General features: G+C 38.7%; 1 protein-coding gene across 1 annotated transcript in view; it reads left to right on the top strand.

The window, feature by feature from the left end:
• The window catches only part of ube3c (ubiquitin protein ligase E3C), a 31,200-nt gene extending 14,269 nt beyond the window's left edge, over window positions 1-16,931 (top strand). The window contains exons 10-22 of the mRNA XM_022254698.2: window positions 672-853; window positions 1,809-1,895; window positions 3,029-3,183; window positions 4,608-4,822; window positions 5,160-5,267; window positions 5,844-6,020; window positions 6,896-7,037; window positions 7,786-8,030; window positions 9,013-9,134; window positions 10,007-10,196; window positions 12,806-12,962; window positions 14,009-14,139; window positions 14,597-16,931. Coding sequence (XP_022110390.2) covers window positions 672-853; window positions 1,809-1,895; window positions 3,029-3,183; window positions 4,608-4,822; window positions 5,160-5,267; window positions 5,844-6,020; window positions 6,896-7,037; window positions 7,786-8,030; window positions 9,013-9,134; window positions 10,007-10,196; window positions 12,806-12,962; window positions 14,009-14,139; window positions 14,597-14,767 — 2,082 coding nt within the window. The 3' untranslated portion in view covers window positions 14,768-16,931. The remainder of the gene's footprint in view (window positions 1-671; window positions 854-1,808; window positions 1,896-3,028; window positions 3,184-4,607; window positions 4,823-5,159; window positions 5,268-5,843; window positions 6,021-6,895; window positions 7,038-7,785; window positions 8,031-9,012; window positions 9,135-10,006; window positions 10,197-12,805; window positions 12,963-14,008; window positions 14,140-14,596) is intronic.
• Window positions 16,932-18,790: the final 1,859 nt, after the last annotated feature.

Below are 18,790 nucleotides of genomic sequence, written 5' to 3'. Positions count from 1 at the left end.
AAGTGACTTTATGCAGATGGCATAGTTATGTGAATAGGTCCACGTTTCCAAAGAAACCAAGTCACTTCAGGCTCACCCTAGGGAATCAGATGAAGCCCTTTGAATTTTGTATAGTGGGGGGAGGATAATTAGACCAAAAAGTGAATTTTCATCTCCAGACAAGTTCTGACCATGTCCACTGATTTGATGAGAGACTGCACTGTTGGCATATTATTTGGGTATACCATTCTTAATGCAAAATGCATTCTTGGATAACCAAAGGAACGAGTGACTGCAAGCTGTCTGGTGGGACAGTATGGTATTTTGCTAAAACAAAAAGAGGGAAGCATACAGACAGGTTTGATGCCAGAATACTTGATTTTGAAAAAAATGACTTGAGATTTGACTTGAAATAAGTGTAACTCAGGACTTGATTTGAATGAATTTGATGTGTTGACATCAACACTTTTCTTCAAATAAAAAAAAACACGAGAGAGTTGGCTTTTCTGAGTTTTGTAAGTATATACTGCAGTTTAAATACCAGCAGGTTAAGTGGATTTCAAACCTTTGCACTGTAGAACATTGTAATGGTGCAAGTTAAATTCGGCTTAATGATGGGGGGTGACAATTTGTCTTATTTTGAATTTGGTCTGCATGCACAGAGTCGACTTTTGGATATTTTATCTTCACAGTTTGGAGGAGCATCCTCTCTAGCAGAGATCCGAGATGAATGTCTTCAGATCTTGAACTTGCCCCAGAATGCGCGAAGTCTTCTTGCCGTTGTCTCCAAGAGTGATATATCCGTCCTTACTGCTTTGTGTAGCATCTGTCACACACTCATGGTCAACCATAAGATGCATGTTCCGCGAACAGCGTAATAACTTCTGATTTTTTTCTTGAATTCTTAATTTTGTCCTCGTGCTCCTTATGCAGCCTTGTTCAGCCAGTTTTCCAAGTTTCTGCTGATATGCTGAGTTTTGCGTACTTCCACGCATTGCCATTGGAATCTAAGAAGCTTAGCATGCAGCATGAAGATTATTATAAGTCCTTCTGTGGAGTTGCATACCTAAGAAATCTTAGTTTGTTTCACGGTGGAGTCAAAAACAATTTAAAAGCTGAAATTATTTTAGTGTGATATTTGTCTATCCATGTAGTCCATGGATTTTACACTCTTATTCATAATTCTAAGCTGTGTCATAATTTCAATGATTGTCAGGGAGACGGCCAGTGGTAGTGAATAACTCAGTGAAAGGCAATTCAGGCCTCACTTTTTCCCCTCTTTTGAGTACAGTTTTTGTTTGAATGAGGTAATTTTGAGGAACGAAAAATCTAATAAAAATTACTTCGAAATCAAGGTCAGCCATTGTTGTGACCCTGGATGTTGGTAAACAAGGACATGCTGCAATCTAGATAAACTGTCATGGCAACTGATACCTTTCTGGCTTTAAGGTCGCTCTACAATATTAAAAGAACTTACAATTTAATTTTTTTGGATACAGCCACTGCAATAATCACAAATTCAGCCAAAGTCAAATCAAAATTAAAAGGGATGAAAAAAATGAGTTACAATTTAATTTGTATTTGTGTAATTTTACAATTAACAATAAATTCTGGTCCATCTGGCCCAAAACACATTGGCTGATCCATAATCTCAAGTATGGTAAAAGATTTATTTGGCCAACAACAAAACAGGATCTTAGGTACATATACTATGGCTTGATATTCAGGGGTATATGTGGAATTGGTTATTCTGAATTTTCGTTTGAATTGTGAATACATTTATTCAGTAAACTGCAATTGTTATTATTTTATTGTTGTTTCTGTCATAGCTTATTGTATTTGCTGGCTTTTAACGAGCAATTCCTCAGACATCTATGGGAGGCAGTCAAGTCAGTGTCAGCACCAGCAGTTACTGGGTAAATATCAAAATCATTCAAAATCATTTAGGGCCCACTTTTGGACCTTCCCAGTTTTTTTGGTTTAGGCTGTTGTGCATATCTGGCCATTTGAGAGATACATTTATTTCATAAAAGCTGAAAGTAGTTTTACACATGTATAAACAGTCTGTTTTACCTTTTGTTTGTGTTGTGTTTGTGTTGGGCTGGTCAATTCTAATTATGAATAGAGTGGCAAATAAGTCATGTATCACTAACTCACATCATTTTTGCATCTTTGGTTTATACAGATTTCACATCTTTAAATTTCATGTCATCTTGAAATTCATTATTTTTGGGGATTTTAATTTCAAGTGAACAGGATAGCTTCATAGGTTGCAAAATTTTTATCATATGAGATATCAGACAGGAATTTGATAAGCAAATTACAATTTCTAATTATGAAGAAGTGTTAAAATAATGTTAAAAGTAATTGAACATTAAAGGTAAAGGTAAACAAAAATGGAATGGAACAGACCAGAAACAGAAGAAAACAGATGTATCTCATAAGAAATACAATAGAATTGCGATAAATGATTGTTTGTAATGAACAGCATGATAAAGGGAAAAAAGATGTGCTTGACTGGTCTTAAAGGTGCGTTTGCATTTAAGACAAGCTCAGGAGAGTAGACGCGACTAATGCCTGAGCCACAGGTAAGGGCATTATCAGTGTTCAGTCTCCACAGCTGGTCTAGTTTAAAACTGGCCAAGCACATATTTATTCCTATTCATAAATACCTTTTTAAAAAATTCAGAGAGTCAAAAGAAGTCAATATAGGATAGATTTTCAACAATTTTGTTCTAGAATTTTACTCTCACTTCCTTTCTATAGAATCTCCTTATATGGACTTGACGGGTGCGTGGCGAGCCACGTGCTCTCAGACTCTTGACCAATCAGAATCATTAAACTTTTTCCCATCTAGGTGCCAGTCGGCGATTTATGCAGCGGCCATTATCACTTCTCAGTGGGCATTATCAAATGTTAATACACGGTCAAGTTTCACGTTGTTGAATAGGGAAACTGATATTTATGAATACCTGTTTCAATCTGATTGTGGGTAATGCACTCAGTTACTGATAATGGCTGATGGGATATTCTGACCTTATACATGTAGGTCCTGCACACCTCTGATCCAAATGTTATCCAGTGGCTACCCTCTCTCACCAGCTGATAGTGCCAGGATTATCCCTCTACTCTCTGTCTTCTGCTCTCTCTTTGGTCACTTGCTTCTGTCCCTCCACGATGCTGAATTCCACGGTGATAAGCGAGGTAAAGATGGATATTTTAAGTAATTGCTCTTACTGTTGGGATATCCTCCCCAAGTAAGTAAGGTAGGGTTGCTACCTCCCTACTTGTAACTTTTATGTCAACCTGCCACGGGGTTAGTGCTTCGTACAGTGCCATTGAGTAACGAGGTAGAGTCAGGTGCTGAGGTATAGAGGACTGTTGTAAGTCCTGTTACAGTTGTTGGATTTTAGGCATGCTAGTTTCTTAATTTTACATTCAGTGGTCAATATCCACCATCTTTAAATTTCATGTGAGTCCTCTTTCATTCCAGTTACTGAATATCAGGGACTGTAAATCTACTATACAGGGATGAGATTCATCAGGAGTTTTCCTGTTTCAGGATTTTCAAACAATCTCTTTTAAAATCTGGAATATCCCGGGTTTACCAGGTGTTTTACCAAGGTGTTTTATGTATAAAGGCTGATGTAGAGCACAAGAAATTGGGTCATTTTAAGAGGTGCCTTTAGGCAACAAAAATATTGAGGTACACAGATCCTAAGATGCTGTGTGGTGCTGAAACCTCTTGATTATTTTGTGGATATTTCATTTTCCTCCAATCTCACCCCTGAAACTACCTGTACCACTACCTACATTAACATGTCTGAGGGCAGTAACCTCTCTCCTCCCTGTACTGTTGTCAGTTTTGCATTCCAAACACAGATACTACAGTTTTGATCATGAAAGTATTATTTTAAACTGAATTGCACATATGGCACTACTTTCTTTGGTGCATACATTCAAATGGCTGGGGCTGCCGAGAGCGGTAATGGCCAGGCCCATGATGCTCCCAACTGTTTTTGCTGCTACCATAAAGATGGAGAATTTTACATTAATTTGGAATACATGTACACTTCTAGCATTTTTCCTGGAAAGTTTTTTATTGCAAGCTGCACAGCAATAAATGCTGTCTGTGTTTTGCCTTCTCGAGTCTTCCCTGGAGCCCGGACGATACCTTCTCAAAGTTAGGACCAAAATTACTTTGGCAAAACTGCTTCAGTGCTGCCGATGTCGTTGACAAGATTATTCTTATGACAGGAGTGAGAAGAAACTGAGTGATCATTAGTGTTGCTGTCAGCAAACACACGGACGCTGGGACTGGTCGGCTTGGAGTCCTACATTATTGTGTACATACTGCAGCAGCAGTTGTGCGTATTCCGTCTCCCATGTACTGCATCTCAACATTACAGAACAGCCAAATAAAACTGCCGACTGTTGTTTTTCTTTTTGTGTCTGCCAGACCACCAGAGCTACAAACTTTTTTCTCACATTCAATTTTAAATACACAATAAAAACTCTACTTTATAAGACATTGGGCATACTACATTATCATTGAACTACATCTTTAAAATAGAATTCACATCTTCAGGATTTTTGTATTAACTACTCTGCCTTGTTTGTTTTACCAGCTGACTCTCACCGTAGCCTGATGCCATTCCAGTTGGATGAGCTTGTTCATATGAGCTTGGTCCTACGTAATGCCTGTCTGGGCATGATAGAGTGTGCTCATCCAGAGACTAGACCCTCTGTTACCAAGGATTACAGACGTGCTATGGCCAGTGTGGGTGTCATATCACACACTGACTCAGGGGATGAAGCAGCTATGTGGATGCATGTTTTCAAGGTTAATTTTGAATTAAAGAAATCCATAACACATCAATTGTAAGACGAACACAGCTATTATGGAAAGATCAGGACTGTGCATGGAATGTCAAGTATATATTCTGATACTCCTTTTAGCCTCTTGTGCTGTTAGCCTTAATGCTAACTGAATTGCCCCCAGAGATAAACGTTAAGAAATGAAATTCCGAAATTGCCATTGTGAATATGATCAGGTCTTCTTTTTTTCAGCAGAGTTGTATTTGACATTTTAAACCCAAGTTCTTCCTCATAAGTGAGATTGTGGTGTAAAAGTGTCAGCTAAAGCAGCAGTTCTGCTCTTTCTTTGTAATCAATGACAGGTGACAGCTCAACTGGTGAAGCAGCTTCATGATAGAGATATGAGGAGGTCATTTTGTCCATTTGGCCACTGGCTGGCATCCCATGTCAATATCTTCACTGACAATAGGGTCAGTCGTATTTTCATGCTTCAAAGAAGAGCTTAACCCTAACCTTCCCCAACCACACAGAATTAAACAGTAGTAAAGTGTTGAATTCTTTGGGGATAGGTCTGGTAGGCCCATAACAGCGGGCCTTTGCATTGGGTTTGGCATACCTCAAAAAACAAAGTCCAACAGCCTCTGTGCACAAAGTCCCATATGGGTGTTTAACTTTGTGTGAATGGGGAAGGTTAGGGCTAGCAACCCTTGGGGGTTAGGGTTAAGAGACTTGAGAGAACTTCAGATTGCTGGGAAAAGTTTTGAAACACCTATTGGTCTACGTAGTTCATGAATATGCAGGTGCCATCTTTAAACCCTGCATTTGCCTTTTTTTGACTGTGATACATTCTGTTATTAACATGTCATTGGTATAATGTAAATTGGGATTTAAGTCACACTGAAAGGAAAAAGTTACTTCATTTTGGGGGCTTTACTTAGTCAATTTGGAGGTGGAAGGATACTAAAAAGATAAGTTGCAGTACGCATGTAAATATTTTTAAGCAAAAGAATGACATTTCAAAAAAATGTGGTTGATTGGACTTTTAGGTAAAAGGGTCAGGAGGTCGTTATGTCCATCCAGGGCTGAGACCTCGGCAGCTCCATATCATGCAACCCAGTATGGTAACAGAGGAAGGACCACCACCCATGTCTACACATGAGATTCGCAAGATGACTATCCTGGCTGAATTGCCATTTGTTATTCCATTTGAAGACAGAGTAAAGGTATGTCTCGTCTATAAACCCACTTCCTACTCGGCAACTGCTCTGACCATTAACCCTGCACTGAGCCAGCGAACAGAAAATGTTGCCCAGTAATCATTTCTACTTGACACTAGCCACAAATCTGCAAAGAATTAGTTTCAAGTCAAAACACGCAGATTGCCTTTAGTTGATTCGTTTTTCTGAAAGATCGTCACTAAAGAAAAACTACCGACCTTCCCCCATTTCAACAAATTGACCAGCCAGCACATAAAAGTTACATTTGAATGGAACACACAGTTGAGAGTTGACAGTAGCACACATTTAGTACATACAGTCCCAAGCCTTGAAAGACAGTGTCAACCAAAGACATTTACTGTACGTTCGTTTGCTGTGTTTTCCTCTCAGTGGTGCCTTGTCAACAGCTTTCACATTTGGCATCGTGGCTTGTACGTACAAAATGCTTGTAAAGCCATTATGGGAGCTTTGATGACAAAGCATGGTTTTGATTTTGAATTCATATTCAACAATGGGAAGAAACTGCCAGTGTTGCTACCTTCGTGCAAAGTGTTCCACTGCCCTGCACATGTACTCCATTAGTTTGTTAGCTTGCAGGGGCTGAAAACTTGATCATACATTTTGGAGTGATGTGTTTGTGCTCATTTTTGATAACAGAAGTCCATGTTCTGAGTTCAGATGTTTCACAAAAACCACTGAATATTGGGAAAGGACAGAAAAAAGGGTTTCATAAATTAAAGGTACAAATAGAACACAGTTACATCCAACTACTGTTATGATGGGTTTGACCCGGGTTACAGCATTGAACATTGGGAACTGTAGCCACTTTTGAGTACAGTACTTTTTGAGTACCGTACTTTGTGGACGTTTCTGTCTTCCAGATATTCCGGGACTGGATTCATCGGGACAAAGAGGAGCATCAAGGGGAGTTTGCAATATTCACCCCTGGACGTACAATAGATATCAACATCCGACGGGATTTCATTTATGAGGATGCTTATGATAGGTTACGGCCAGAAAATGGTAAGCCACCTGTTCATGGTTCAACGAACTTTGCAACATTTATGTATTAAGACATTGTACGCTCATGCAGGTGCAAAATGCACAATCGTGTCCCCATGATGTCGAACAGTGCCTCTCCAACAATGGAAGTCGGGGATGAGGTTTCGAAATGAAATAAACGGAACACTGGGGATGAAATTTAAAAATGCATAGCAACTGCTAGTCAGTTCCAGATGAAATATTTTGAGTGATCTTGGGTGATCTTGGGTGCGGCAGACAGACAGCCTATGTTTTCCATTGAGTTTCCATTCAAGAAGTCTGGTCCGATGTTTATGACAAAAGCACGCCATTGTGATACATCTAACATCACCCATGGCATGGCATGGCATTCGCATGGCAAAATGAATTGATGTCCAGATGTCAGTTGTAATGTGAAATGAAGAACATCTAATCTGGGCTGGGTGATTCATTATCTTGTGGGTGTTTCATCTACTCTGTAATAACGAACACTAGTTTATCTCTGAGAGCTGTTGCTCTAAGGAGAAAATATTGCATGGGGAATGAATAAGTTAAATCAAGGAATCTGCCGAAAATAGTGGAAGCTAGTGTAAAAGATGCATTCATATATGCTGAACAAAATTTCTCCATGTATTTCAAATGTGCAAACAGCAGGATGTACATGATGGAGCATTTGATGGTTTAAAATCAAGGTACTTTATAAACTCAAAAATTGGTTTGGAATTTCAGTCATTCGTTTTTACATTTTTAGAGCCAGATTTGAAAAAGAAGCTGCGTGTTGTCATGAGGAATGTCTCTGGTCTTGAGGAAGCAGGAATTGATGGGGGAGGGCTGACACGGGAATTCCTCTCAGAACTTCTCAAGACTGGGTTTGATCCAAACAGGGGATTTTTCAAGACAACTGCTGATGAGCTGCTGTACCCCAACCCTCAAGCATCACAGCTAGAACCTGACTACCAGAAACACTACTACTTCCTGGGCAGAATGCTGGGCAAGGTGAGAATAACATTGATTTACCATACCAATATCGGCAAAATATCCAATTGGAAAACTTGACTGTCCTAGCCAATACGTGCACCAATGCTTGTGTTGTGGAGCACCATTGAAGGGAAATAACATGACTGGTCGAGAGACTGGGTGTAATGAAAAACGGTTGGTGGCTTAGGGAGCTTTCAAAGTGCGCATGCTCAGTGTCCCTGAAGAGGCATGGGATAATATAGTTTTCTGATGGCTGGGTTAACTGGAGGAGCTTGTGGGTAACCCTGGTAACCCTACAGAATAGCCGGGGAATAGCTCATTCTGCAGAACAAAAGTATGAATGCAACAAACAACTGCAATAAACTAGATGAAAATAACCCACATACAGACCCACATGCATTCACTGGTGTAAGATTATACACACATGTTTACTTATTGCACGTAATTCCAACACTCAGCAATTCAGGAATTTGGACAAGAACTAATTTCCAAATAATCACTCATTCTAAGAATCTGTAATGTTACATGCACAATCTGAATGATGCTGTAAACTTTGTGAAATGCTTATAAACAGGGGGAAGAGATGCATGGATTTCCTGTAAATTTCTCTGTGCCTCATGCTACACTTGGTTGGACTCTACACAATACATTGTACCTCAAAGTGTGGTTGCTTTGAACAGTTGACATAGTTGACATCTGACATGTTTTGTGGTCATTATTCACCGTTTGTGTTGCATGGCACATAGTTTGTTTCAAGCCATCTGTCACAGTTCCTGTTCAGTAAAGTAAAATGTAATTGTTGCCAGGCTGAGAAGTATCCTGAAGACTTCATAGAGGTTAGAAACCTGTGAAGTTCACTGCCCATCAGTTGGTGATTCCTAAATGACAAATTTAAAGTAAGAAAATGAATAGCTCACCGGCAATTCCTTTCAATTCTTTTTCTGGCTTAATGGTAGCATTTGACAATGTCATGTTCTCTTCCTTCCCTATCTTGTTACAGGTGTTATATGAGAATCTCTTGGTAGAACTTCCCTTTGCTAGTTTTTTTCTGACCAAACTCATGAGTAAGCACGCTGATGTGGACATTGATCAGTTAGCATCCCTGGACCCTGAAGTCTACAAGTAAGTTTCATGTCAGAAATGTTGCTGTTGCAAATTTTACTAAGTATTAGGCAGCTGTACTGGCATCTCATTTTATCATATTAACTCTGATATTTAAAACAGTTGCAATGAGAGTTCTACTGCAAATTATAACATGAAAATAACTTCATGACATAAAAGTTGGGAAGTACAAAGGATAAATTGCCCATCTTGTAAACATTGTCATCAGATATTCACTGCTTTGAGGGATAATGAAACTGTCTTTTAATCTACAACATATTTTTTTAGAGTTGCTGTGCATTTCCAAAGCAGTAAACCAAAACATCCTCAAAATGCTTTGAGGAGTTGGGTTGGCACAACATACTTGACTGTCCACCTCTGCCACCCAGGTTTGAATCCCACCCAGGGCAATACGTGAATTTGGTTCTTAGTCCCTACCTGAATCCTTAGGTTTTCTCTGGAATATTCATTTGGAGTTTTCCTCCCACTTCTAAAACTCAAGATCTCTTTTTCCCCCATTGTCTTCCTCCTTCATGACTGCTATAGGGAGACCAATTCATAACTGATAGTGCTGTACTCTGGTTAAATAAAGAATGAATAGCATTCCAGGCTGATCTATTTCAGTGACTCAGTTATTCATGTGTTAAGCATATGCACCAAAGTTTGTGAGACCAATAATCAATACCAGTAGTATAAGCTATGCAATGTTTTCTGAAGTTGTTCGCTGATCCTGTTTTCTTGTTTGGAGGTTATCCAGCTGAACCGACGTTTTCAAGATGACTATCATTTTTATCTGCTGTTATCTTTTATTCTTTCATTGATTGAAGAACCTACCATCTCATTCAAAAACAAACTGTTGAATGTCATCATCTTTCATACTTTTCCTGCTGAAGGAATTTGTTATCTCTGAAGGACTACACCGGTGATGTCACTGATCTCAACCTTGATTTCACCGTTGTTGATAATGAGCTGGGAGCAACACGTGTTCATGCACTCAAGGCAGGAGGCCAGGATATTCCAGTCACTGCTGCCAATCGCATCGAGTACATCCATCTCATGGCTGACTACAGACTCAACAAACAGGTTGGATGATGTTAGAATTTGGACTCAAGATGACCATGAGTAGGCAGTGTCTTAAGCCTCCTTAATTCTTGATCACATCTTGTTCCTTCTCTGTCCCATAGTGTTTTTTGTATTTAATTACCAATGTTCAGCTTTGTTATTTACTGACTAAAGAATTTCAGGAGAATCTTGAAATACAGCAGGATGTACATGTAGAAAGTGTAATTATAAGTTTGGTTCTGATACTTTCTGTTCGAAGTTTTATTATATTTCAATAATTACAGCACTTAGAAAAAAGTATTTTTAAAAATAATGCTGTGGAATGTAATGCCAGAAACCTTCACACACACACACCACAAGAACTACAGTTCTTGTCTCATACGTGTACATCATGTACATGTAGTGCTGCAAGTAGGTGCCAAGGTTGGGTTCGGTTCGGACACAGTTTGGAAATTTTTTTGCTGAACTTCGGTTCTGTTTGGGTTGGAACACGTACACATAATGCACATTGAGACACTGAAGAGCTCGCTACGAACAAACGTGCTGTATATAGTACTTCCGTGTGTAGAATATGTTAATAGCAATGAATCTCCTCGCCATCCCCGTCCTTGAGCAACTTCGATGTGAACATAAATTTTTTCTTAACTGTTTCCCCAAAGTTTGTTTAGGAGTTAAAATTCCATAGAAAGTTATCATTGGAGGTATGACAGTTTCCGACCGTGTTTTGCCGACTAAAAGTGGATGTGACGCTTGACTCAACAAAACGATTGTAGGATATGTGAAAACAGAAAAAAAAGCAATGCTCAATGTGGAGTTTCAAATTAGATTTCAAGCGAATTGTGTTTTGGTTTTTTTCACGAAACAGAATCAACTGCCAAACCATGGTTTTCGATGTATTCGAAGAAGAACCTTGGTATCAAGACAGTATTCTTTCCCAGGACGGTGCCCACGCGGCCAAAGGGGCAATTTTCCATCAGTCTTTATGGAACAGATAACAGCATTTTGTTATTCAAGATTTGTGAACAACCTACAGATCTGGAAAAATTCCTGTACATTTTCACATTACAACTCTAATCAAATATAATCAATGGAAGGCAAATTGGGCCTATGCGCAAACCAAATCTTGTTGCGCACTGGAGTGCTGCACCGGCATGGCCCGCTTGGCAAAATCAGTTTTCCTTCCGTATTTGCCCGTGACTAAGCACGAGTCCGACTGTGATCAGCATCCAATCAAAATTGATTTTTCACGGCCATTTATGACATCATTGGCCTAAATGGAACGTAAGGGCATGGCTGTTGGAGATTGGCAAACATAATGCTAAATTTGAATATACATATTGGATGTAGTGAGAATTTAGAATTGTTGTGCAGCAGAAATGCCGTACGTTGCATGATTTTGGTTGATTAGTAGTGAATTCTCACACATGCTTTTTTACAACCATTGTGTGATGCGGGGCCATCATAAGTTTACTGTACATGTATCTACATGTACAGTATAATTATAATACATGTACATGTGTACACGCACATGTGCTGAGCGCCAGTGCAGCACAACTTGTTATCCATTTTTGTTGTGTTTGCTCTTTTCATGCCATATTAAAGCCTAACATCCAAACTGATCAGTTTGGTTTAGTTAAGTTCAGTTCGGTTTGAAAGTGCCATGTTTGACAATTTTTGGTCCGGTTCAGCTGCAGCACTATGTACATGCTTAAATCATGTCTAAGACTTGGTAACCCTTGAAATTTCAAGAGTGACATTGTTCTATGAAATGAAGTAAACAGTGTAGTAACCTATGTAATCTGATTGTCTTTGGCCGTTTACCAGTACTTGCTACAGTGAGTAAAGCTTGATTTACATTCAAGTTGAAAATTTAGGGTGTTTGGAAAGAACAGTAAATAAACAGAACAGTGGGGGCAGTTTGGGAAGGTACTGTACAGAAAAATTCATCGGAAACTAGCTCAGACACCTGTTTCACTAAATGACCACACATACTGGCACCATAGTTGTGGAGACCACACATATGTTGAATGATAGTTATCGTGGGGACAAATTTGTTGTTGGGATAAGTGCTTGTTCCCACAACTTTGTCTTTTTATCAAAGAAATAATACATTTACTCATAGCTGGATTATGAGATTAAGTTTAGTACTTTCATAGGCTCTACTTAGCTTGTCCCCCACCTCTCTTACAGGGCAATGCACAAATGTGCAGAAAATTCACTTTTTAAAACAAGTAGTTATGAAATTGGATGGCACAGGCATTTGGTTTCAACCAGCTATCACACAGGATTTGACAAGATGCAAGGATTTCCCCTTATAGCTTCACAGATCGGACAATGTGGTATTTTTGTAAACCTTCCAATTTGTTGTAGGCAGTGGGCACAGTGTCTGCTGTGCCTATTCAGTATTCGATTATGCAGTCCTGCACATATTACTTTCAGTTCTCATTACTCTCACCTTAGAACCTTAGCTAAAACAGTCCTACATCCTCCAACTGAAACATAATTTTCATACCTAGGCTGTTAGGGTTAACGTTATGAGCACAAAAATAACCACATCACGGAGATAGCATGCAGTTGTCTTTTGTTATTTTCTTGTGTACTCTGTATTTATGTTTAACATATATGTTTAGATGCGTCCACACATCTTAGCCTTCCGTCAGGGACTGGCTAATGTCATTGATGCTGAATGGCTGCAGATGTTTGACCATCAAGAGCTGCAAGTCTTAATATCAGGAGCCCTAGTTCCAATTGATGTAGACGACCTGAAGCGGAACACCAAATATTCAGGTAAAATAGTCTACAGGTTGTGAGTAATACAAAGTACTGGTACAAGTTGGTCATACATTTGAAAACAAATGTTGTAACTTATCCTCTAGTAAATAATGATTTGTGATGTGAGATGGATATATGTGCCATTGTGGTATAGTGTTGTTAAGTAAAAAATAATAATATATTTCTTGAACAGGTGACACTTTAGAGCTGAAGTGGCTGATCATACAACATTATAAGTCTTAAACAATGCAAATAAATAAATTTGTAATTATGTGTGCCAGACATAGTAACGGTTGAATTGGATTGGAGCATAATTTTTTCATACAATAAATAAACACACCGTGGATAGTAACTCCTAAATCCTTCAATTTCTGTACAGTTTTTAACACATCTTGGGGGTAAGTTAGGCCATATTCCACAATACTGAGAAACATTGCATCATCTGGTATTTAACATCTGCCTGTCCAGTTTCAGCAAAGATTAAACACTACCAGTCCACTCTTGACAGTTTTTTGAAACTAGTACTTGTACCCCTTCGTACTGCTTCAGCCCATTTTTCCTCTGCACACAATATTTTCTAAGGAAGATTGAAAACTAATTAACCAGTGTTAAAACTCATGTAAAGAAGAGTTTTTGTAAGATTTAGTGCAAGCACAGTGTTGCTCGTCCAAAATTATTTTTACCTGTCCATTGGACAGATGGACGGACAAAACACTACTCTGGAACTGTCCTTAGTTTACCCATGCATGTTTTTGAAACATAGTGAGAAAACGTGTGGAATTTCAAATAATGTGCTGTAAAAGCATCACACATATATTTGTTCTTTGCATGGTGAAAGGATATGCTCATTTGCATATCCATTTGTGAAGTGCAAACTTCAGTAATGTATCGGAATGTGGATGCCCTGGCTTCACTCTGTAGCCTGTAGTGATTGTGTAATATAGCAAACATAGACAACCACGATGCTCAAAAAGAAAAAAAGTTGTAAGACTGTTCTAAATAATTTGAGGGTATGAATGAATGCAGCATATTTGTATGTACTTGCCTATCTGTCCTTCAAGGTGGCTACACTGAGGATCATCCCTTGATAGAGAACTTCTGGAAGGTAGTTAGTGCCATGGATAACAACCAGAAGAGGGCTTTGCTCAAGTTTGTTACAAGCTGTTCTAGGCCACCACTACTAGGCTTTAAGGTAAGTTAGTACTTTAGCACTGACTCCTTCCAAGTATTCCTCCATTCCCTTCCTTGTATCTTGACCTATCTTTCACCGACAATTTGGACTTGTCAGTCTTTCATTCCTTTATCCCATACATCAATTTTTTTTGCCCTTAAGTTTTCTTTTCCTCATTTCAATTCTTTTTCCATTACCCTATTTATGGTATGTCTTTCCAATTCTTTGATCTTTCCTTCAGATTTTTCCATTTCTATCCTTGATTTCCAATATCAGTTCTTTCAATTTCTTTCTCTTCATAATTTTCCCTGAACGTCTGATCTTGCCACTATTCTTTCATTTACCTTTAAACACTTTTTTGTCTTCATGTAGACAACTGTGGTAATTTTTAGTCTCTGGGATCAGGGCACAAATGCCCAATCATCCAACATATAGGAACCATATTTCATTTTCCATCATTCTCTCCTCCTTTCCACAGGAATTGTATCCTCCATTCTGCATCCAGTATGGTGGTAGTGATGAGGAACGGCTTCCAACAGCAAGTACATGTATGAACCTCCTCAAGTTACCAGAGTTCAGAAATGAAGAGGTGCTGCAAACAAAACTGTTATACGCTATACATTCAGGTGCTGGATTTGAACTGAGCTAGGAGCAAGACCGATTATATTGCAGCCTATCAGAGCACTGCCTGATCTAGCACAATATAATACCACTACAACTTACCAGGTCATTGCAGGTTGCTTCCATGCACAGGTTGGTACCCCTATTTGCACGAAGAGAGATTTGGTCAATTTGGTTTACCCATGTACATTGTGATCTCCAAGTGACTGGAACTAAATCTTGCTTTCCCCAAAGAATGCTGTCCAGAAAGTCAGAGAACCCTTTATGGTAAAAGAAAGTCAACCTCACTGTCAGGTTGCTTAAAAATGTTGTGCATCATTCATTTAAAGAGTGATTGATAAGTGGTCAGAGCCTGCCAGATGTGTCTGAGGGGTTATGGCTGTAGCATTTTTGTAGCAATTTTGTGAATTAGACATCTCATTGATCAGATCTGACATCAGATTATGCAAAACAAGTGTGAACCCTAACCCCTAGTGTGTGTGTGAGAGAAATCATGTTAAAATTGAAGGGCTGAGGTTGATTAAGGTTCCTGAGATTTGTTGTCACTTGTTGGGTTGATGAACTGATTGTTTGACTGATCTATTGATATATTGATTGATTGATTGATTAATTGATTGATTGTCTAAGTAATTACTCATACTTCTTTTCACGCACTACATTGAACAAGTTCACATTTCGAACTTAGATGAGGAATACTACGGAAAATGCTGTTTCTGCTGTAGTATTAACAAGTAACATTTTTTATCATGAAGCAATATGTTCAGTTTTATAACATGCTATAAAACCTTTCTTAAAGATCGATCATTTTGATGTACATGTATAAATGTATAGGTAATAAGAAAACTATTTGAATAACTTCTAAAGTTTTGGCCTAATGATTTGCATATTGGCTAGTGAGAGTCCATTAAGAACACTGCATTGGATGTTTGTCAATTTCTTAAGCTTTTCATACTGCACAAAAGTTAAAGGAGCCATATATTAGTAATCTGGGGCTGCATGGAGGTCAGAAAGCAGCGGTTGACACCGTCTTTGTGAATTTATGCTTGCGAGTTTTCTGACTGTCACTGCAAGTGCAAAGACAGTCTGCATTAACAAGCCATGTCATTGCCTGCTCTCTCTGAGGCATTATGACAAAGATTCCAGAGATGGTCACTCTATGTTGCAAGAATAGACTTTTTAACCAATAAACTCATAATTATGCACGCATGCGCACAAATGGCCGTGGCGGCACGGGCCATTGAAAATGTACAAGGGTGGGATAATTTTCTCTCAGGTCTCTCTTTCAGGTTTTCTCTCCACTTAGTTTAGAAACTAATACCAAAAACGATTTAATTGGATTTTTTGAAGAAAAAAATGAACAAAGCCAGAAACCTTAGAGAAATCGCACCCCTGTACATTTTCAATGGCCGTTACCACCAAGACCATTTGTGCACATGCGTGCATAATTATGAAGTTATTAGTGAAAAGGTCTATTGTGATCAAGTAAATTACAAGGCATTACCAAATTGTTCCCACTTAAGTTTTAGATGTTGCATGTACCAGTCACAACATATTGTCCAGTTCTTCCTTTTTCACCACACCCACATGTATATATATAGTTCAGTGATCTCAAAAGTGGTTAATTGATTTTAAGATGTTAATGCACAGCTTGCATACATCACAAGTTTTATATTGATCTGAAATCATAGTTGAGACTTTATTTGACCTTTGTCATCGTCATACATTGTGTATCTTTTTAAGGAAGATATGGAGCCTTTGAGAAAATGGAACAACTTTCCAGGTGCTTTGAGAAGCAGAAATCATACTTTTCATATTGAAGATAAGGAATTATACACTATTATTTATTAACAGCCTTTTTATAAAGTTACTAAATAATTTGTTTTGAATCAGAAGATACAGTCTGTGATACTCTCTTTTCTGGTGGGATTGATGTGGTTGTTTGGAAATAGCAAGAGTTGGGAAATCTTACGTTTGAATAAAGAAACCCATGTTTTTAAACTTTAAAATCGAGGTTAAAAAGCTATGATTATTTTGATGATAGTAAATACCTTTGGACAGGTGTAAAAAATGCTGGGAGGCACATTTGTGTCACATGTACATTTAACCCAAAGTCATTCTGTTGATATATATTGTACATGTATTTATGTTGTAAACATGTAACGTAAACATGTAATAAAGTTCTACATACAACATCCATACTTTTGGGGTTGTTGATTTTACGGCATGGTATTGCGCCACTGAAGTATCATGTAAAGCCCAGCAACAAAAGTAAACTTTGTTACTCTTTGTTACTTTGTTGCAAAAAAACTTGTTACTCCCCCTGCTTTATTCCCCCACTTTTTTATTATGTTAGGATTGTTTTTTTTTAAGAAATTTTCAAGGGATTTTGACATATTTGTTTCTCTCGAGGCCTTAAGCACCAGCGTCATAAGGTCCCACTACCCTTAGCACCAGCACCAATTTTATAGTGCTTTTAAGTGCGCTGTAGCCTCAATTAATCTTTATTTTTTTAGGCCAGATCTTTTTCAATCCTTGGTTCTTGAGCCCACCGACGGGGAGAAGCCTGCCATAATTAAAATCGAATTTTTGGGCGTGTCCTCAGACCCACCACTATCCAGGAAATGAATCCTTCTTTTTTACACTTTAATTCCGTCAGCCGCTCCAGAATATGCCGGCATTCTTTATTTTTAATCTGTCTTCCGCTGAATTTTCAGTGGGATTTGTAGAAAATAAAGACATTACACGCAGTGAATGGGCATTATTGACTGGTTTTTAATCCAGCGTAAAAGAAACACTGTAGGGCTTGATTGGTCCTTGGGGCTTCTCCACGCTATTCGCTGTTAAACACTTTTACACGCCGGACATACAAGCACATGTTTGTCTTATATATAATCTAAAGTGTTTTTTTTCTGAAATTGATCTCATTTCCTTCCTCGCTGAAGTTGACAATCAGTATTCAGTGGCGTAGCGAAGGAATCTTTGGGGGTGCCAGACTCAATTTGCAGACATAACTTTTTCGCGAACTTCATCTCGTTTAGAAGCTCACCAAGTGGTCCGTAGTACGCTACATTTGATGCTTCGGGGGAAATGCCGACGGCCACGTATATCATTTATGTACTAATTTTAGATTCATTTGCCGACCAAAGCCCTATCTGCCGACTGGAATTGATTATAGGAGAGTGCTGCATCCCTCATGCACCCTGGTCCCTACGCTCCTGTCAGTATTTTGAGGAAATAAAATTTACACGTGTATTAACTTTTTTCGCCTCCATGTGTTTCTGACAAAAAGCTCGAGGACCAAGGAATGAAAAAAGTCTGACCTTATAGTTGCAAGAAGCTATTTGCTTTAGTTTGAAACTTCCCCAAATTAGTTGGAGACACTGACAATTTTGACAACCGTTCTGAGTTACATTTATTACAAGTCCTCAAAGTTTAGGCCGCCAAATTGTTCGTAGACCCAATAAGCAAAGTGCCTTTTGTTCCATTTGTAAAATCAAGTCCTTCTTACAAGATGCATTTATAAACCTGTTGGATCTTGCCATATATGCCCTTATATCACTGCATTAGCATAACCTGTCAAATGAGTGTAGGCGCGTTTGCACAAGAAAAATTAACAGCAAAACTAGAGTCCAGAAAATCTATCTGCCCCATGATCATGGGCGAAATGCTTTAGCAAAAAAATAAACGGCTGCATGCTACATTAAAAAATGGATTTGTTTTACTCCGGCTAAAAATGAATGTTTAAGTCTTGCTTGTTCTGTTCTGCATCGCCTTATCCTCTCCTCCACTGGCCAGGGGGCAAATTATTTCTCTGCACATTGACATGTTGCAATTCTTGAAGGAATTAAAAGCGACTTGACACTTCAAAAGCGGGACTACCACATACCTTCCTTTGGGGCTGAGTACAATTTTATGGATGAAAATCTGAAGAGGGGCAATCATATTTTGAGGTAATAGTCCTCACCCCGAATCAGAAACTGCATGGGCCTACATCCAAGGGCAAATCGGTATGGGGAGGGCGGCGCCAAGGTCCCCACCCCCCCAAAAAAAA

Source organism: Acanthaster planci, linkage group LG12 (assembly GCF_054643075.1).
Source record: "Acanthaster planci isolate LZ-2023a linkage group LG12, COTS_SCS, whole genome shotgun sequence".
Classification (NCBI taxonomy): Eukaryota; Metazoa; Echinodermata; class Asteroidea; order Valvatida; family Acanthasteridae; genus Acanthaster; species Acanthaster planci.
The sequence above is the reverse complement of the archived record's forward strand: the minus strand, read 5'-3'. Positions and strand labels throughout refer to the sequence as shown.